At 42.3% G+C, this 18540-nt stretch overlaps 1 protein-coding gene across 1 annotated transcript in view; it reads right to left on the reverse strand.

The window, feature by feature from the left end:
- The window catches only part of LOC144494018 (regulating synaptic membrane exocytosis protein 1-like), a gene marked incomplete at its 3' end in the record, with an annotated part of 567179 nt that overhangs the window by 283883 nt on the left and 264756 nt on the right, over positions 1-18540 (reverse strand). The window contains exon 10 of the mRNA XM_078213592.1: positions 16897-17009. Within this exon, the coding sequence (XP_078069718.1) occupies positions 16897-17009 (113 nt within the window). The remainder of the gene's footprint in view (positions 1-16896; positions 17010-18540) is intronic.

An 18540-nucleotide genomic window follows, 5' to 3' on the forward strand; every position in this document is an offset into this window, starting at 1 on the left:
AAACCCTTCCCAGACTCCTTTGCTGCCCACTTCTAGTTTTCACTTTAAACTAGAAAAACTGCTGTTAAAGTAAAGGCCAAAAAAATACACACACTAGCTGACTAATTAAATAAATAAACAATTCAATTAATCCAATTAATCTCTTACCAGCACTGCTGCTTTTCAATCACCCCTCTCAGCTTGCTCCAGTGGATCAATGAGGGGGAACCACCCAGGTAACTGACTTTTAAAGTTAAAATAAAAACCCTTCCCAGACTCCTTTGCTGCCCACTTCTAGTTTTCACTTTAAACTAGAAAAACTGCTGTTAAAGTAAAGGCCAAAAAAATACACACACTAGCTGACTAATTAAATAAATAAACAATTCAATTAATCCAATTAATCTCTTACCAGCACTGCTGCTTTTCAATCACCCCTCTCAGCTTGCTCCAGTGGATCAATGAGGGGGAACCACCCAGGTAACTGACTTTTAAAGTTAAAATAAAAACCCTTCCCAGACTCCTTTGCTGCCCACTTCTAGTTTTCACTTTAAACTAGAAAAACTGCTGTTAAAGTAAAGGCCAAAAAAATACACACACTAGCTGACTAATTAAATAAATAAACAATTCAATTAATCCAATTAATCTCTTACCAGCACTGCTGCTTTTCAATCACCCCTCTCAGCTTGCTCCAGTGGATCAATGAGGGGGAACCACCCAGGTAACTGACTTTTAAAGTTAAAATAAAAACCCTTCCCAGACTCCTTTGCTGCCCACTTCTAGTTTTCACTTTAAACTAGAAAAACTGCTGTTAAAGTAAAGGCCAAAAAAATACACACACTAGCTGACTAATTAAATAAATAAACAATTCAATTAATCCAATTAATCTCTTACCAGCACTGCTGCTTTTCAATCACCCCTCTCAGCTTGCTCCAGTGGATCAATGAGGGGGAACCACCCAGGTAACTGACTTTTAAAGTTAAAATAAAAACCCTTCCCAGACTCCTTTGCTGCCCACTTCTAGTTTTCACTTTAAACTAGAAAAACTGCTGTTAAAGTAAAGGCCAAAAAAATACACACACTAGCTGACTAATTAAATAAATAAACAATTCAATTAATCCAATTAATCTCTTACCAGCACTGCTGCTTTTCAATCACCCCTCTCAGCTTGCTCCAGTACTCAGAGGAAATCCATGCAGACACAGGGAGAATGTGCAGACTCCGCACAGCCAATGACCCAAGCCGGGAATCGAACTTGGGTTCCTGGAGCTGTGAGGCAGCAGCGCTAACCACTGTGCCAACGTGCTGCAGTTCTAATAATAGATATTCAAATAACAGACAGAGTACTAAACATAGGTCATTAAATATCAGACCCAGCACAAATAAATCATCAAATATCAGAAACAGCATGAATACGACATCATCATAAATCCGAAAAGTTCTAATTATAGGTAATCAAATATTCGACACAGTAACCAAAATTGATCACATATCAAACCCAGTACTAATTTTAGACCATATCACACTCAACATTAATAATAGATCAAATGTCAGACCCAGCACTAATAATAGATCAAATATCAGACTCAGCACTAATAATAGATCATCAAATGTAAGACCCAGTACTAATAATAGATCAAATATCAGATCCAGAAGTAATAATAGATCATCAAATGTCAGACCCAGCACTAATAATGGATCATCAAATATCAGACTCCACACTAATAATAGATAATCAAATATCAGACTCAGTACTAATAACAGATCAAATATCACAGCCAGCATTAATAATAGATCAAATGTCAGACCCAGCAATAATAACAGATCAAATGTTTGACCCAGTACTAATAAGAGATCAAATATCACACTCAGCACCAATAGAACCATAGAACATTACAGCACAGAAACAGGTCATTTGGCCCTTCTTGCCTCTGCCGAACTATTTTTGTGCCCAGTCCCACAGACCTGCACCTGGACCATATCCCTCCACACCCCTCTCATCCATGTCCCTGTCCAAGTTTTTCTGAAATGTTAAAAGCATTCACCACCTCATCTGGCAGCTCATTCCAAACTCCCACCACTCTCTGTGTGAAGAAACCCCCCCTAATATTCCCTTTAAACTTTTCCCCCCTCACCCTTAACCCATGTCCTCTAGTTATTTTCTCCCCGAGCCTCAGTGGAAAAAGACTGCTTGCATTCACTCTAACTATACCCATCATAATTTTATACACCTCTATCAAATCTCCCCTCATTCTTCTACATTCCAGGGAATAAAGTCCTAACCTATTCAATCTTTCTCTGTAACTCAGTTTCTCAAGTCTCGGCAACATCCTTGTAAACCTTCTCTGCACTCTTTCAACCTTATTAATATCCTTCCTGTAATTAGGTGACCAAAACTGCATACACTACTCTAAATTCAGCCTCACCAATGTCTTATACAACCTCACCATAACATTCCAACGCCTATACCCAATACTTTGATTTATAAAGGCCAATATACCAAAAGCACTCTTTACGACCCTATCTACCTGTGACGCCACTTTTAGGGAATTATGTATCTGTATTCCCAGATCCCTCTGTTCTACTGCACTTTTCAGTGTCCTACCATTTACCTTCGAACATAGAACATAGAACAGTACAGCACAGAACAGGCCCTTCGGCCCACGATGTTATGCCGAGCTTTATCTGAAACCAAGATCAAGCTATCCCACTCCCTATCATCCTGGTGTGCTCCATGTGCCTATCCAATAACCGCTTAAATGTTCCTAAAGTGTCTGACTCCACTATCACTGCAGGCAGTCCATTCCACACCCCAACCACTCTCTGCGTAAAGAACCTACCTCTGATATCCTTCCTGTATCTCCCACCACGAACCCTATAGTTATGCCCCCTTGTAATAGCTCCATCCACCCGAGGAAATAGTCTTTGAACGTTCACTCTATCTATCCCCTTCATCATTTTATAAACCTCTATTAAGTCTCCCCTCAGCCTCCTCCGCTCCAGAGAGAACAGCCCTAGCTCCCTCAACCTTTCCTCATAAGACCTACCCTCCAAACCAGGCAGCATCCTGGTAAATCTCCTCTGCACTCTTTCCAGCGCTTCCACATCCTTCTTATAGTGAGGTGACCAAAACTGCACACAATATTCCAAATGTGGTCTCACCAAGGTCCTGTACATTTGCAGCATAATCCCACGGCTCTTAAACTCCAACCCCCTGTTAATAAAAGCTAACACACTATAGGCCTTCTTCACAGCTCTATCCACTTGAGTGGCAACCTTTAGAGATCTGTGGATATGAACCCCAAGATATCTCTGTTCCTCCACAGTCTTCAGAACCCTACCTTTGACCCTGTAATCCACATTTAAATTAGTCCTACCAAAATGAATCACCTCACATTTATCAGGGTTAAACTCCATTTGCCATTTTTCAGCCCAGCTTTGCATCCTATCTATGTCTCTTTGCAGCCTACAACAGCCCTCCACCTCATCCACTACTCCACCAATCTTGGTGTCATCAGCAAATTTACTGATCCACCCTTCAGCCCCCTCCTCTAAGTCATTAATAAAAATCACAAAGAGCAGAGGACCAAGCACTGATCCCTGCGGCACTCCGCTAGCAACCTGCCTCCAATCCGAAAATTTTCCATCGACCACCACCCTCTGTCTTCGATCAGACAGCCAGTTACCTATTCAATCGGCCAACTTTCCCTCTATCCCACACCTCCTCACTTTCATCATAAGCCGACCATGGGGGATCTTATCAAACGCCTTACTAAAATCCATGTATATGACATCAACTGCCCTACCTTCATCAACACACTTAGTTACCTCCTCAAAAAATTCTATCAAATTTGTGAGGCACGACTTGCCCTTCACGAATCCGTGCTGACTATCCCGGATTAATCCGCATCTTTCTAAATGGTCGTAAATCCCATCCCTAAGGACCTTTTCCACCAATTTACCAACCACCGAAGTAAGACTAACCGGTCTATTATTACCAGGGTCATTTCTATTCCCTTTCTTAAACAGAGGAACAACATTCGCCATTCTCCAGTCCTCTGGCACCATCCCCGTGGACAGCGAGGACCCAAAGATCAAAGCCAAAGGCCCTGCAATCTCATCCCTTGCCTCCCAAAGAATCCTAGGATACATTTCATCAGGCCCAGGGGACTTATCGACCTTCAGTTTATTCAAAACTGCCAGAACATCCTCCCTCCGAACATCTATTTCCTCCAGCCTATTAGCCTGTAACACCTTCTCTTCCTCAAAAACATGGCCCCTCTCCTTGGTGAACACTGAAGAAAAGTATTCATTCATCACCTCGCCTATCTCTACTGACTCCATACACAAGTTCCCACTGCTGTCCTTGACCGGCCCTAATCTCACCCTGGTCATTCTTTTATTCCTCACATAAGAGTAAAAAGCCTTGGGGTTTTCCTTGATCCGACCCGCCAAGGACTTCTCGTGTCCCCTCCTAGCTCTCCTAAGCCCCTTTTTCAGCTCATTCCTTGCTAACTTGTAACCCTCAATCGAGCCATCTGAACCTTGTTTCCTCATCCCTACATAAGCTTCCCTCTTCCTTTTCACAAGACATTCCACCTCTTTCGTGAACCATGGTTCCCTCACTCGGCCATTTCCTCCCTGCCTGACAGGGACATACCTATCAAGGACATCCAGTATTTGTTCCTTGAAAAAGTTCCACTTTTCATTAGTTCCTTTCTCTGACAGTTTCTGTTCCCAACTTATGCCCCCTAATTCTTGCCTAATCGCATCATAATTACCTCTCCCCCAATTGTAAACTTTGCCCTGCCGTACGGCCCTATCCCTCTCCATTGCAATAACAAAAGACACCGAATTGTGGTCACTATCTCCAAAGTGCTCTCCCACAACCAAATCTAACACTTGGCCCGGTTCATTTCCCAGTACCAAATCCAATGTGGCCTCACCTCTTGTCGGCCTATCCACATATTGTGTCAGGAAACCCTCCTGCACACACTGCATGTTCTACCTTGGTTTGTCCTTCCAAAGTGCAATACCTCACACTTGTCTGTATTAAACTCCATCTGCCATTTTTCAGCCCATTTTTCTAGCTGGTCCAAATTCCTCTGCAAGCTTTGAAAACCTTCCTCACTGTCCACTACACCTCCAATCTTTGTATCATCAGCAAACTTGCTGATCCAATTGACCACATTATCATCCAGATCATTGATATAGATGACAAACAACAATGGACCCAGCACTGATCCCTGTGGCACACCACTAGCCATGGTGTGGAGATGCCGGCGTTGGACTGGGGTGAACACAGTAAGAGTCTTAACAACACCAGGTTAAAGTCCAACAGGTTTATTTGGTAGCAAATACCATTAGCTTTCGGAGCGCTGCTCCTTCATCAGATGGAGTGGAAATCTGCTCTCAAACAGGGCACAGAGACACAAAATCAAGTTACAGGATACTGATTAGAATGCGAATCCCTACAGCCAACCAGATCTTAAAGATACAGACAGTGTGAGTGGAGGGAGCATTAAGCACAGGTTAAAGAGATATGTATTGTCTCCAGACAGGACAGCCAGCAAGTCCAGGAGGCAAGCTGTGGGGGTTACTGATAATGTGACATAAATCCAACATTCCGGTTTAGGCCGTCCTCATGTGTGCGGAACTTGGCTATCAGTTTCTGCTCAGCGGCTCTGCGCTGTCGTGTGTCGTGAAGGCCGCCTTGGAGAACGCTTACCCGAAGATCAGAGGCTGAATGCCCGTGACCGCTTTATATTTAAGATCTGGTTGGCTGTAGGGATTCGCATTCTAATCAGTATCCTGTAACTTGACTTTGTGTCTCTGTGCCCTGTTTGAGAGCAGATTTCCACTCCATCTGACGAAGGAGCAGCGCTCCGAAAGCGAATGGTATTTGCTACCAAATAAACCTGTTGGACTTGAACCTGGTGTTGTTAAAACTCTTACTGTGCACACCATTAGTCACATGCCTCCACTCAGAGAAGCAATCCTCCACTACCACTCTCTGGCTTTCTGATTGGTTAAACATGACCTACCACGCATAAAGCCATGTTGACTCTCCCTAATAAGTCCCTGTCTATCCAAATATTTGTAGATCCTATCACTTAATACTCCTTCCAATAATTTACCTACTACTGATGTCAAACTTACCGGCCTATAATTTCCCGCAGTACTTTTTGAGCCTTTTTTAAACAACAGAACAACATGAGCTATCCTCCAATCATCCGGCACCTCACCCGTGGATACCGACATTTTAAATATATCTGCCAGGTCCCCTGCAATTTCAACACTAGACTCCTTCAAGGTCCGAGGGAATACCCTGTCCGGTCCTGGGGATTTATCTACTCTGATTTGCCTCAAGACAGCAAGCACCTCCTCCCCTTTAATCTGTAGAGGTTCCATGACCTCCCTACTTGTTTGCCTTATTTCCATAGACTCCATGCCAGTTTCCTTCGTAAATACGGATGCAAAAAACCCATTTAATATCTCTCCCATTTCTTTTGATTCCATACATAGCCAACCACTCTGATCTTCAAGAGGACCAATTTTATCCCTTACTATCCTTTTGCTCTTAATATACCTGTAGAAGCTCTTAGGATTATCCTTCACCTTGTCTGCCAAAGCAACCTCATGTCTTCTTTTAGCCCTCCCGATTTCTTTCTTATGTAGTTTGTTGCACTTTTTATACTCCTCAAGCATCTTATTTGCTCCCTGTTGCCTATACATGTCATACATCTCTCTTTTCTTCTTTATCAGTTCCAATATCCCTCGAGAACCAAGGTTCCTTATTCTTATTCACTTTGCCTTTAATCCTGACAGGAACATACAAGCTCTGCACTCTCAAAATTTCTCCTTTGAAGGCCTCCCACTTACCATTCACATCCTTGCCAGAGAACAGCCTGTCCCAATCCACGCTTTTTAGATCCTTTCTCATTTCTTCAAATTTGGCCTTTTTCCAGTTTAGAACCTCAACCCGAGGAGCAGATCTATCTTTATCCATGATCAAGTTGAAACTAATGGCATTATGATCACTGGAACCAAAGTGTTCCCCTACACACACTTCCGTCACTTGTCCTAACTCGTTTCCTAACAGAAGATCTAATATTGCATCCTGTCTCGTTGGTACCACTATATATTGATTTAGAAAATTTTCCTGAACACATTTTACAAACTCTAACCCGTCTAGACCTTTAAGAGTATGGGAGTCCCACCTATCTGTGGAAAATTAAAATCCCCTACTCTCACAACTTTATGTTTCCTGCAGTTGTCAGCTATCTCTGCAGATTTGCTCCTCCAATTCTCGCTGACTATTGGGTGGTCTATAATACAACCCCATTAATGTGGTCAAACCTTTCCTGTTTCTCAACTCCACCCATATGGCCTCGGTAGACAAACCCTCTAATCTCTCCTGCCTGAGCACTGCTGTAACATTTTCCCTGACTAGCAATGCCACACCCCCACCCTTCATCCCTCTGCCTCTATCACGTCTGAAACATCCGAACCCTGGAACATTGAGCTGCCAGTCCTGCCCCTCCTGTAGCCAAGTTTCACTAATGGCTATAGTGTCATAATTCCATGTGTCAATCCACACCCTCAGCTCGTCTGCCTTCCCCACAATACTCCTGGCATTGAAATAGACACACCTCAGAAGATTACCACCACACACAACCCTTCTATTTGTGATTTTGCATGAACTATTAACATCATTTATTTTCACCCCCGCTCCACTATCTGCTCTGGCACTCTGGTTCCTATCCCCCTGCAAATCTAGTTTAAACCCTCCCCAATAACACTAGCAAACCTTCCTGCAAGTATATTGGTCCCCTAGTAGTTCAGGTGTAACCCGTCTCTCTTGTACAGGTCCCACCTGCCCCAGAAGACGTCCCAATGATCTAGAAATCTGAAACCCTGCCCCCTATACCAGTTCCTCAGCCACGTGTTCATCCGCCCGAGCATCCTATTCTTACCCTCACTGGCACGTGGCACAGGTAGCAATCCTGAGATTACTACCCTCGGGGTCCTGCTTTTTAACTTCCTACCAAGCTCTCTATACTCAGACTTCAGGACCTCCTCACTCTTCTTTCCTACGTCATTGGTACCAATGTGTACCATGACATCTGGCTGATCACCCTCCCACTTCAGAATGCTGTGCACGCGATCAGAGACATTCCTGACGCTGGCACCCGGGAGGCAACAAACCATCCGGGAGTCTCTGTCACGACCACAGAACCTCCTGTCTGTACCTCTGACTATCGAGTCCCCGATCACTACCGCTCTCCTCTTCTTCCACCCTCCCTTCTGCGCTGCAGAACCAGACTCAGTGCCAGAGATCCGGCTGCCGCAGCTTGTCCCAGGTAAGGCATCCCCCACAACAGTATCCAAATCGGTATACCTGTTGTGGAGGGGAATGGCCACAGGGAAACCCTGCTCTGCCCTTTCCCTTTCCCTCGCTTGACGGTAACCCAATTACCTGTGCTCTGTGCCTTTGGCGTAACTGCCTCCCTGAAGCTACTATCTATAAACTCCTCATTCTCCCGAATGATTCTGAGGTCATCCAGCTCCTGCTCCAGTTCCCTAACGCGGTTTGTTAGGAGCTGCAGCTGGATGCACCTCCTGCAGGTGTCATTGTCAGGGACACCGGAGGTCTCCCTGACTTCCCACATCCTGCAAGAGAAGCATTCCAACATCCTGCTTGGCATTCTTTCTCCTCTGAAGAAACAAAAACAACTTACCGGAACCTACCCTCGCCTCTGCCTGTTCACGCTGAAGCCTGTTTGAGCCAAAGCTGTCCCACTCTGCTCCCTCTCACTCCGCCACCCGCTCACAATGCTGCCCACTGGATAGTGCGGCCTGCTTTTTAAACCTTCCGTGCACGCTACTGGCTGACGTCAGAGAAAAAAAAACTCCCCAGGTCTCACTGGGGCCTACTTCTGGTTTTAGACTTCCGGCTGCCTTACAAAAACTCCGAAAAAAAGAAATTTAAAAAATTAAGTTATAAATCCCTCTTTCCTACTAGCTTTCCTCATTTGAATCACCTCTCTAGCTGCTCCTCTGGAACAATGAGGTCGAAACCTCAAAGGTAAGTACCTTTTAAAAAAAAATAGATCAAATATCATACTCAGCACTAATAATAGATCAAATATTACAATCAGCACTAATAATAGATCAAATATCAGACCCAGTACTAATAATAGATCAAATATCAGACCCAGTACTAATAATAGATCAAATATCAGACCCAGCACTAATAATAGATCAAATATCAGACCCAGTACTAATAATAGATCAAATATCAGACTGAGCACTAATAATAGATCAAATATCAGACCCAGTACTAATAATAGATCAAATATCAGACTGAGCACTAATAATAGATCAAATATCAGACTGAGCACTAATAACTGATCATCAAATGTCAGACCCAGCAGTAATAATAGATCATTAAATATCAGACCCAGTACTAATAATAGATCAAATATCAAACTCAGCACTAAAAATAGATCATCAAATGTCAAACTCAGCACTAATAATAGATCATTAAATATCAGACCCAGTACTAATAACAGAGCAAATATTACATCAAGAATTAATAATAGATCTAGTATCAGACTCAGCAATAATTATAGATGATCAAACATCAGACCCAGCACTAATAATACATCATCAAATATCTGATCCAGAATGAAGTTTAGATCAAACATCAAACCCAGTAAGAATAATAGATCATCAAATATCAGGTCAAGAATTAAGCAAATATCAGATCCAGTGAAGAAATAGATTAAATATCAGATCTGGCGCTAATAACAGGTCATAAAATATCAGTTCCAGTCCAAAAAATAGATCATCAAACATCAGACCCAGCACTAACAACAAATCATCAAATATCAGACTCAGCGCTAAGAACAGATCGTCAAATATCAGACCCAGCACTAATGATAAATCAAATATCAGATCCACAAGTAATAATAGATCTTCAAATATCAGACTCAGCACTAATAACAGATCAAATGTCAGACCCAGCAATAATAGTAGATCAAATGTTTGACCCAGTACTAATAACAGATCAAATATCACACTCAGCACTAAAAATAGATCAAACATCACATTCAGCACGAAAAATATATCAAATATCTGATCCAGTACTAATAAGAGGTCATCAAATATCAAATCCAGAACAAAATATAGATCAAACATCAGATCCAGTAAGAATAATAGATCATCAAATATCAGGCCAATGACAAGTTATAAATCATCAAATATCAGATCCAGTATAATAAGTGATCATCAAATATCAGTCCTAGTTCTAACAACAGATCATCAAATATCAGACCCAGTACTCGTAATAGATCATCAAACATCAGATGCAACACGAACAACAGATCAACAAATATCAGACCTAGTTCTAATAACACATCATCAAATATCAGACCCAGTGCTAAGAACAGATCATCAAATATCAGACCCAGTACTAATAGACCATCAAATATCAGAGCCAGTACTAATAACAAAATATCAGATCCACAAGTAATAATCGATCCTCAAATGACAGACCCAACACCAATAATAGATCATCAAATATGGCGGCATGGTAGCACAGTGGTTAGCACTGCTGCTTCACAGCTCCAGGGACCTGGGTTCGATTCCCGGCTTGGGTCACTGTCTGTGTGGAGTTTGCACATTCTCCTCGTGTCTGCGTGGGTTTCCTCCGGGTGCTCCTGTTTCCTCCCACAGTCCAAAGATGTGCGGGTTAGGTTGATTGGCCATGCTAAAATTGCCCCTTAGTGTCCTGGGATGCTTGGATTAGAGGGATTAGCGGGTAAAATATGTCGGGATATGGGGGTAGGGCCTGGGTGGGATTATGGTCGGTGCAGACTCGATGGGCCGAATGGCCTCTTTCTGTACTGTAGGGTTTCTATGATTCTATGAAATATCAGATCCGGAACTAAATATAGATCAAAGATCAGACCCTGTAAGAATAATAGATCATCAAATATCAGGTAAAGGGCTCATAATGAATATCAGACCCAGTGAAGAAATAGATCAAATATCAGATCCAGCACTAATAACAGATCAAATAGCAGTTCCAGTCCTTATACTAGATCATCAAACATCAGACCCAGCACTTACAACAGATCATCAAATATCAGATCTAGTTCTAATAACAGATCGTCAAATATCAGATCCAGTCCTAATAATAGATCATAACATTTCTGACCCAGTACGATGAATAGATCATCAAATATCAGACCTAGTACTAATAATAGATCAAATATCAGATCCAGAAGTAATACAGATCATCAAATGTCAGACCCAGCACTAATAATAGATCAGCAAATATCTGACTCAGCATTAATAATGGATCATCAAATATCAGACTCTGTACTAATAATAGATCACATATCACACCCAGCATTAATAATAGATCAAATGTCAGACCCAGCAATAATAACAGATCAAATGTTTGACCCAGGGATAATAATAGATCAAATATCACACTCAGCACTAAAAATAGAGCAAATATCACATTCAGCACTAACAATAGATCAGATATCAGACTCCGCAGTAATAATAGATCAAATGTCAGAACCAGCACTAATAATAGATCAAATATCAGGCTCAACACTAATAATAGATCATCCAATATCAGACACAGCGCACATAATAGATAATAAAATATCAGATCCAGTAAAGAAATAGATCAAATATCAGATCCAGCACTAATAACAGGTCATCAAATATAAGTTCCAGTCCTAATAATAAATCATCAAACAGCAGACTCCTTACTAACAACAGATCATCAATATCAGACCTAGTTCTAATAACAGATCATCAAATATCGGACACAGCACTCATAATAGGTCATCAAATATCTGATCCAGGACTAATAAGAGATCATCAACAGTGAAACAGACAGTGGAACAGCAATGGCAGGAGTTTTTGGGGGTTATTCGGGAGGCACAACAGAAATTCATCCCAAGGAGGAGGAAACATGCTAAGAGGAGGACGAGGCATCCATGGCTGACGAGGGAAGTCAAGGACAGCATAAAAGCAAAAGAAAAAACATACAAAGTGGCGAGGATTAGTGGGAAGCCAGAGGATTGGGAAGCCTTTAAAAGTGAGCAGGGGACAACTAAAAAAGCAATAAGGGGGGAGAAGGTGAAATATGAGTGCAAGCTAGCTAATTATATAAAGGAAGATAGGAAGAGGTTTTTCAATATATAAAAGGTAAGAGAGAGGCAAAAATAGACATTGGACCACTGGAAAATGAGGCTGGAGAAGTAATAATAGGAAACAAAGAAATGGCAGAGGAACTGAATAGTTATTTTACATCAGTCTTCACGGTGGAAGACACCAGTGGGATGCCAGAGCTCCAGGAGGATCAGGGGGCATCAGACTCAGTACTAACAATAGATCAAGTATCAGACCCAGCATTAATTAAAGATCAAATATAAGGCCAGTGATAAAAATAGATCAACTATCAGATTCAGCACTAAAAGCAGATCATTAAATATCAGACCCAGTGCTAATAATAGATCAAATATCAGACCCAGTAGTAACACATGCCGTGTTTGTGAACTAACCTCTCCACTCACCTGATGAAGGAGCAGCGCTCCGAAAGCTTGTGATTCCAAATAAACCTGTTCGACTTTAACCTGGTGTTGTGAGACTTCTTACTGTGCCCATCCCAGTCCAATGCCTGCATCTCCACATAATAATAGATCAAATATCAGACCCAGTGCTAATAATAAATAATAAGAATATAAGAACTAGAAGCAGGAGGCAGAGAGTGGGTATAGATGGGTCTTTTTCTAAATGGAGGTCGGTCACCAGTGGTGTGCCCCAGGGGATCTGTTCTGGGACCCTTGCTGTTTGTCATTTTCATAAATGACCTGGATGAGGAAGTGGAGGGATAGGTTGGTAAGTTTGCCGACGACACGAAGGTTGGTGGGGTTGTGGATAGTCTGGAGGGATGTCAGAAGTTACAGAGGGACATAGATAGGATGCAAGACTGGGCGGAGAAGTGGCAGATGGACTTCAACCCAGATAAATGCGTCATGGTCCATTTTGGCAGGTCAAATGGGATGAAGGAGTACAATATGAAGGGAAAGACTCTTAGTACTGTAGAGGATCAGAAGGACCTTGGGGTCCGGGTCCATAGGACTCTAAAATCGGCCCCGCAGGTGGAGGAGGTGGTTAAGAAGGCGTATGGTGTGCTGGCCTTTATCAATCGAGGGATTGAGTTTAGGAGTCCGGGGATAATGATGCAGGTATATAAGACCCTCGTCAGACCCCACTTGGAGTACTGTGCTCAGTTCTGGTCGCCTCATTACAGGAAGGATGTGGAAAAGATTGAAAGGGTGCAGAGGAGATTTACAAGGATGTTGCCTGGATTGAGTGGCATGCCTTGTGAGGATAGGCTGAGGGAGCTCGGTCTTTTCTCCTTGGAGAGACGTAGGATGAGAGGAGACCTAATAGGGGTATATAAGATGTTGAGAGGCATAGATCGGGTGGACTCTCAGAGGCTTTTTCCCAGGGTGGAAATGGCTGCTACGAGAGGACACAGGTTTAAGGTGCTGGGGGATAGGTACAGGGGAAATGTTAGGGGGAAGTTTTTCACACAGAGGGTGGTGGGCGAGTGGAATCGGCTGCCGTCAGTGGTGGTGGAGGCAAACTCAATAGGGTCTTTTAAGAGACTCCTGGATGAGTACATGGGACTTAATAGGATGGAGGGTTATAGGTAGGCCTAAAAGGTAGGGATATGTTCAGCACAACTTGTGGGGCCGAAGGGCCTGTTTTGTGCTGTAGTGTTCTATGTTTCTAAGCAGGAGTAGGCCCCTCGAGCCCGCTCCGCTATTCACTAGGATCATGGCTGATCTTTTCATGGACTCAGCTCCATTTACTCGTCCGCTCACCAAAACTCTTGATTCCTTTACTGTTCAAAAATCTATCTATCCTTGCCTCAAAAACATTCAATGAGGTAGCCTCAACTGCTTCATTGGGCAGGTAATTCCACAGACTCACAACCCTTTGTGTGAAGAAGTTCCTCCTCAACTCAGTCCTAAATCTGCGTCCCCTTATTTCGAGGCCATGCCCCCTAGTTCTAGTTTCACCTGCCAATTCAAACAACCACCCTGCTTCTATCTTATCTCGTCCCTTCATTATCTTATATGTTTCAATCAGATCTCCCCTCATTCTTGTGAATTCCAATGAATATAGTCCCAGTCTACTCAGTCTCTCCTCATAAGCCAACCCTTTCAAATCTGGAATCAACCCAGTGAATCTCCTCTGCATGTCCGCACCTGCCTTTACCTTCTTCTCAACAATTTTTGGCATGATATTTGTGTCTCCCACTGTGAAGACAGACTCAAAATACCGATTCAATGTCTTGGCCATTTCCTCATTTCCAGTTATTTAATCAAATATCAGGCAGAGTAGTAAATATAGATCAAATATCAGACCCAACACTCATAACTCATCAAATATCAGAACCAGCATGAATAAGACATCATCATAAATCTGACTCAGTACTATTGGATCAACAAATATCAGACCCAATACTAATAATAGATCATTAAATACCATACTCAGCACGAAGAACAGATCATATAGCTGATCAAGAACTAATAAAAGATCATGAAGTATAAGACCTAACAATAAAAATACGTCATCAAATATCAGATCCAGCACTAATAATAGATCAACTATCTGACACAGCACTAATAATAGATCAAGTATCTGACCCAGTACTAATAATAGATCAAGTATCTGACACAGCACTAATAATAGATCAACTATCAGACACAGCACTAATAATAGATCAACTATCAGACACAGCACTAATAATAGATCAACTATCAGACACAGCACTAATAATAGATCAACTATCAGACACAGCACTAATAATAGATCAACTATCAGACACAGCACTAATAATAGATCAACTATCAGACACAGCACTAATAATAGATCAACTATCAGACACAGCACTAATAATAGATCAACTATCAGACACAGCACTAATAATAGATCAACTATCAGACACAGCACTAATAATAGATCAAGTATCTGACCCAGTACTAATAATAGACCATCAAATATCAGACACAGCACTAATAATAGATCAAGTATCTGACCCAGTACTAATAATAGACCATCAAATATCAGACCCAGTACTAATAATAGATCATTAAATACCATACTCAGCACGAAGAACAGATCATATATCTGATCAAGAACTAATAAAAGATCATGAAGTATAAGACCTAACAATAAAAATACGTCATCAAATATCAGATCCAGTTGTAATAATAGATCAACTATCAGACACAGCACTAATAATAGATCAAGTATCTGACCCAGTACTAATAATAGACCATCAAATATCAGACACAGCACTAATAATAGATCAAGTATCTGACCCAGTACTAATAATAGACCATCAAATATCAGACCCAATACTAATAATAGATCATCCAATATCAGACCCAGTACTAATAATAGATCAAGTATCTGACCCAGTACTAATAATAGACCATCAAATATCAGACCCAATACTAATAATAGACCATCAAATATCAGACACAGCACTAATAATAGATCAAGTATCTGACCCAGTACTAATAATAGACCATCAAATATCAGACACAGCACTAATAATAGATCAAGTATCTGACCCAGTACTAATAATAGACCATCAAATATCAGACCCAATACTAATAATAGATCATCCAATATCAGACCCAGTACTAATAATAGATCATCAGACATCAGATGCAGCATTAAAAATAGTTGATCAAATAACAGACTTGGCACTAATAATAGGTCATCAAATATCACACCCTGCGCTAATAACAGATCATCAAATACGACACCCAGCACTAATAATAGATCATCAAATATCAGACCCAGCACTAATAATAGATCATCAAATATCACACCCAGCACTAATAATAGATCATCAAATATCAGACCCAGAACTAAAAATACACCAAGTATCATACCCAGTACTAAAAATAGATTGTCAAATATCAGACCAAGCACGGTAGCACAGTGGTTAGCACTGCTGCTTCACAGCTCCAGGGTCCTGGGTTCGATTCCCGACTTGGGTCACTGTCTGTGTGGAGTTTGCACATTCTCCTCGTGTCTGCGTGGGTTTCCTCCGGGTGCTCCGGTTTCCTTCCACAGTCCAAAGATGTGCGGGTTAGGTTGATTGGCCAGGTTAAAAATTGCCCCTGAGAGTCCTGAGATGCGTAGGTTAGCGGGTAAATATGTGGGGGTAGGGCCTGGGTGGGATTGTGGTCGGTGCAGACTCGATGGGCCGAATGGCCTCCTTCTGCACTGTAGGGTTTCTATGATTTCTATGATATCAAATATCAGATCCAGTACTAATAATAGGTCAAATATCAGATCCAGTACTAATAATAGGTCAAATATCAGATCCAGTACTAATAATAGATAATCAAACATCTGGCAGAGTACTAAATATAGATTATCAAATATCAGACTCAGTACTAAAAACAGATCAAATATCAGACCCAGTACTAAGAATAGATCGTCAAATATCAGACACAGTATTAACAATAGATGATCAAATATCTGACCCAGCACGAGTAATAGATCAAATATCAGACCCCTTGCTAACAACAGATCATCAAACATCAGACTCAGCACTCATAATAGATCAAATATCAGACAAGGACTAAATATGAATCAAACATCAGACCCAGTAGTAATGATCGCTCACCAAGCCTTTTAAATACTTAATTCCTGTATATTCAATGAGTAGTGTTTACGCAGGGGCAGAGTCACATGACTGCAGCAAGCCAGTTAATCAGCATAGAATTGCATTTCCAAAACCCAAAAAGCAGCTAACAAATGAGTTTATTCCTGTTTTTTTAAAAATTCACTCACTGAAAGCTGTCCAGGTAGAACTTGAGGTGCATCTTTCAATGCCCCAGGGCTTGTCGGAGAAATCACAGAAATGCAAGGCCGTTCCATCTTCTGTGACTCAAAAGAACTGGAACCTGTAAATAATAAAAGACCATTTACTCAAAACACTGTTGTTATTACATGCAGGTATCTGTCATTCATAAAAATATTGCATTGTTAATGTAAATATAAATATATTTATATTATTTCAAATATTTAGTAAATTCTGTATTTCAGAGCCTGACGAAGATTGTGAATAAATACCATGGGTGGAATTCTCCCCCCAAAAAGTTCTAAGAGCCGCATTTGTGTAAAAACTGGAGTAAATCCCACTTTGCTTTTCAGCAGGACTTGCGAAATGAATCTCCCACACACTGTGCATTACAGAGTGCCTCAGCGTGAAACACGCTGAAAATCAGTGGGTAGGGCTTATTCCCACTGGAAAGGCCAGCAGCATAGCGCTAGCGGGCCACTGTGCATGTGCTGATTTGTCAGAGCGGAGATCGGCAAATGTGCAGTAGCCCCGCACTGCTGGCCTCCCGATCGCTGGCCAGCCTCTCTACCCCGCAACACTGCCCCTCCAAACCCCCCCACGTCCCGATCGCTGGCTTCCTGGATGTGTTCCCCCTCCCCACCTGCTGCCCTGACCCCCCCGGCAGGCCGACCACCTCACCCCCCATGGCCAGCCCCGATTGCTGGCCTCACTCTCTCTGTCACGGATCCAAAGTGCAGAGTGGCAGCAGGACCCCCTCCACCCCTACCAATCTCCCTCCCACAGGCCCTGCCCTCCCAATAGGTCCCACCCCTTCTGGCCCTACCCCTTGGCACTGCCCAGTAGGAAGTACCAAGATGCTCCCTGGGCATTGCCACTTTGCCCCTTGGGCAGTGCCAGTGGGCCAGGCTGGCATTGCCAAGCTGGAAATGTCCGGGGGAACGCCCCCTTACCCCCCAATCTTCTGGGGGGGCTCCATAGTGGGGAGCTGTTGTAAACTCCGCTGGAGTGAAACACTCTTAGGGAGGGGGGAAGGGGGGGGGGGGGTGGGGTGCAGACACCAGCACGCCCAGAGACTTCAGTCCTGGGCTCTTAATAGTATGCAAATGCTCATTTCAATAATTTATTCAGCTCTGCGCCAGAAGAACGGCACTGGAAATCCGGTGGCCGGAGACACGCTAAGGCCATGACACCCATCCGGAAACCCGCTAAATGGCCTCCGCTCGAGTCTCCCAGCTGGGAGAATCACCTCCATAAGCTTCTGTTAAGCTTCCAGAAATAAGTGCATTAACTGAGTGCCAGGAAATAAATTAATGTCTTTACTTTGCAAGCGAGCTCTGATTTGCCTCTCAGAATGTCATTTATAGCGAGTCATCATATATTTTGTACAACAGGTAAAATACATCTTGGAAACTTGATGACACGATGGGTTAGACAATCTTTCATCTCTCGGATCTGAAATTAAATTCGTCCCAGAATAATGGGATGGAAGTCTCCTTTATCTGTTTGTTGTACGGGTCCTATGAATGTGAAATTAATCTGGGACAGTGTTAATACAATCTCCAGTGAGTCCACAGCAGTGGAAAGAGAAAATAATTTTTTTCAACGTTGCCAATGTAACAATTATTTTCATG

Source organism: Mustelus asterias, chromosome 5 (genome assembly GCF_964213995.1).
Source record: "Mustelus asterias chromosome 5, sMusAst1.hap1.1, whole genome shotgun sequence".
In the NCBI taxonomy this organism is placed as follows: Eukaryota; Metazoa; Chordata; class Chondrichthyes; order Carcharhiniformes; family Triakidae; genus Mustelus; species Mustelus asterias.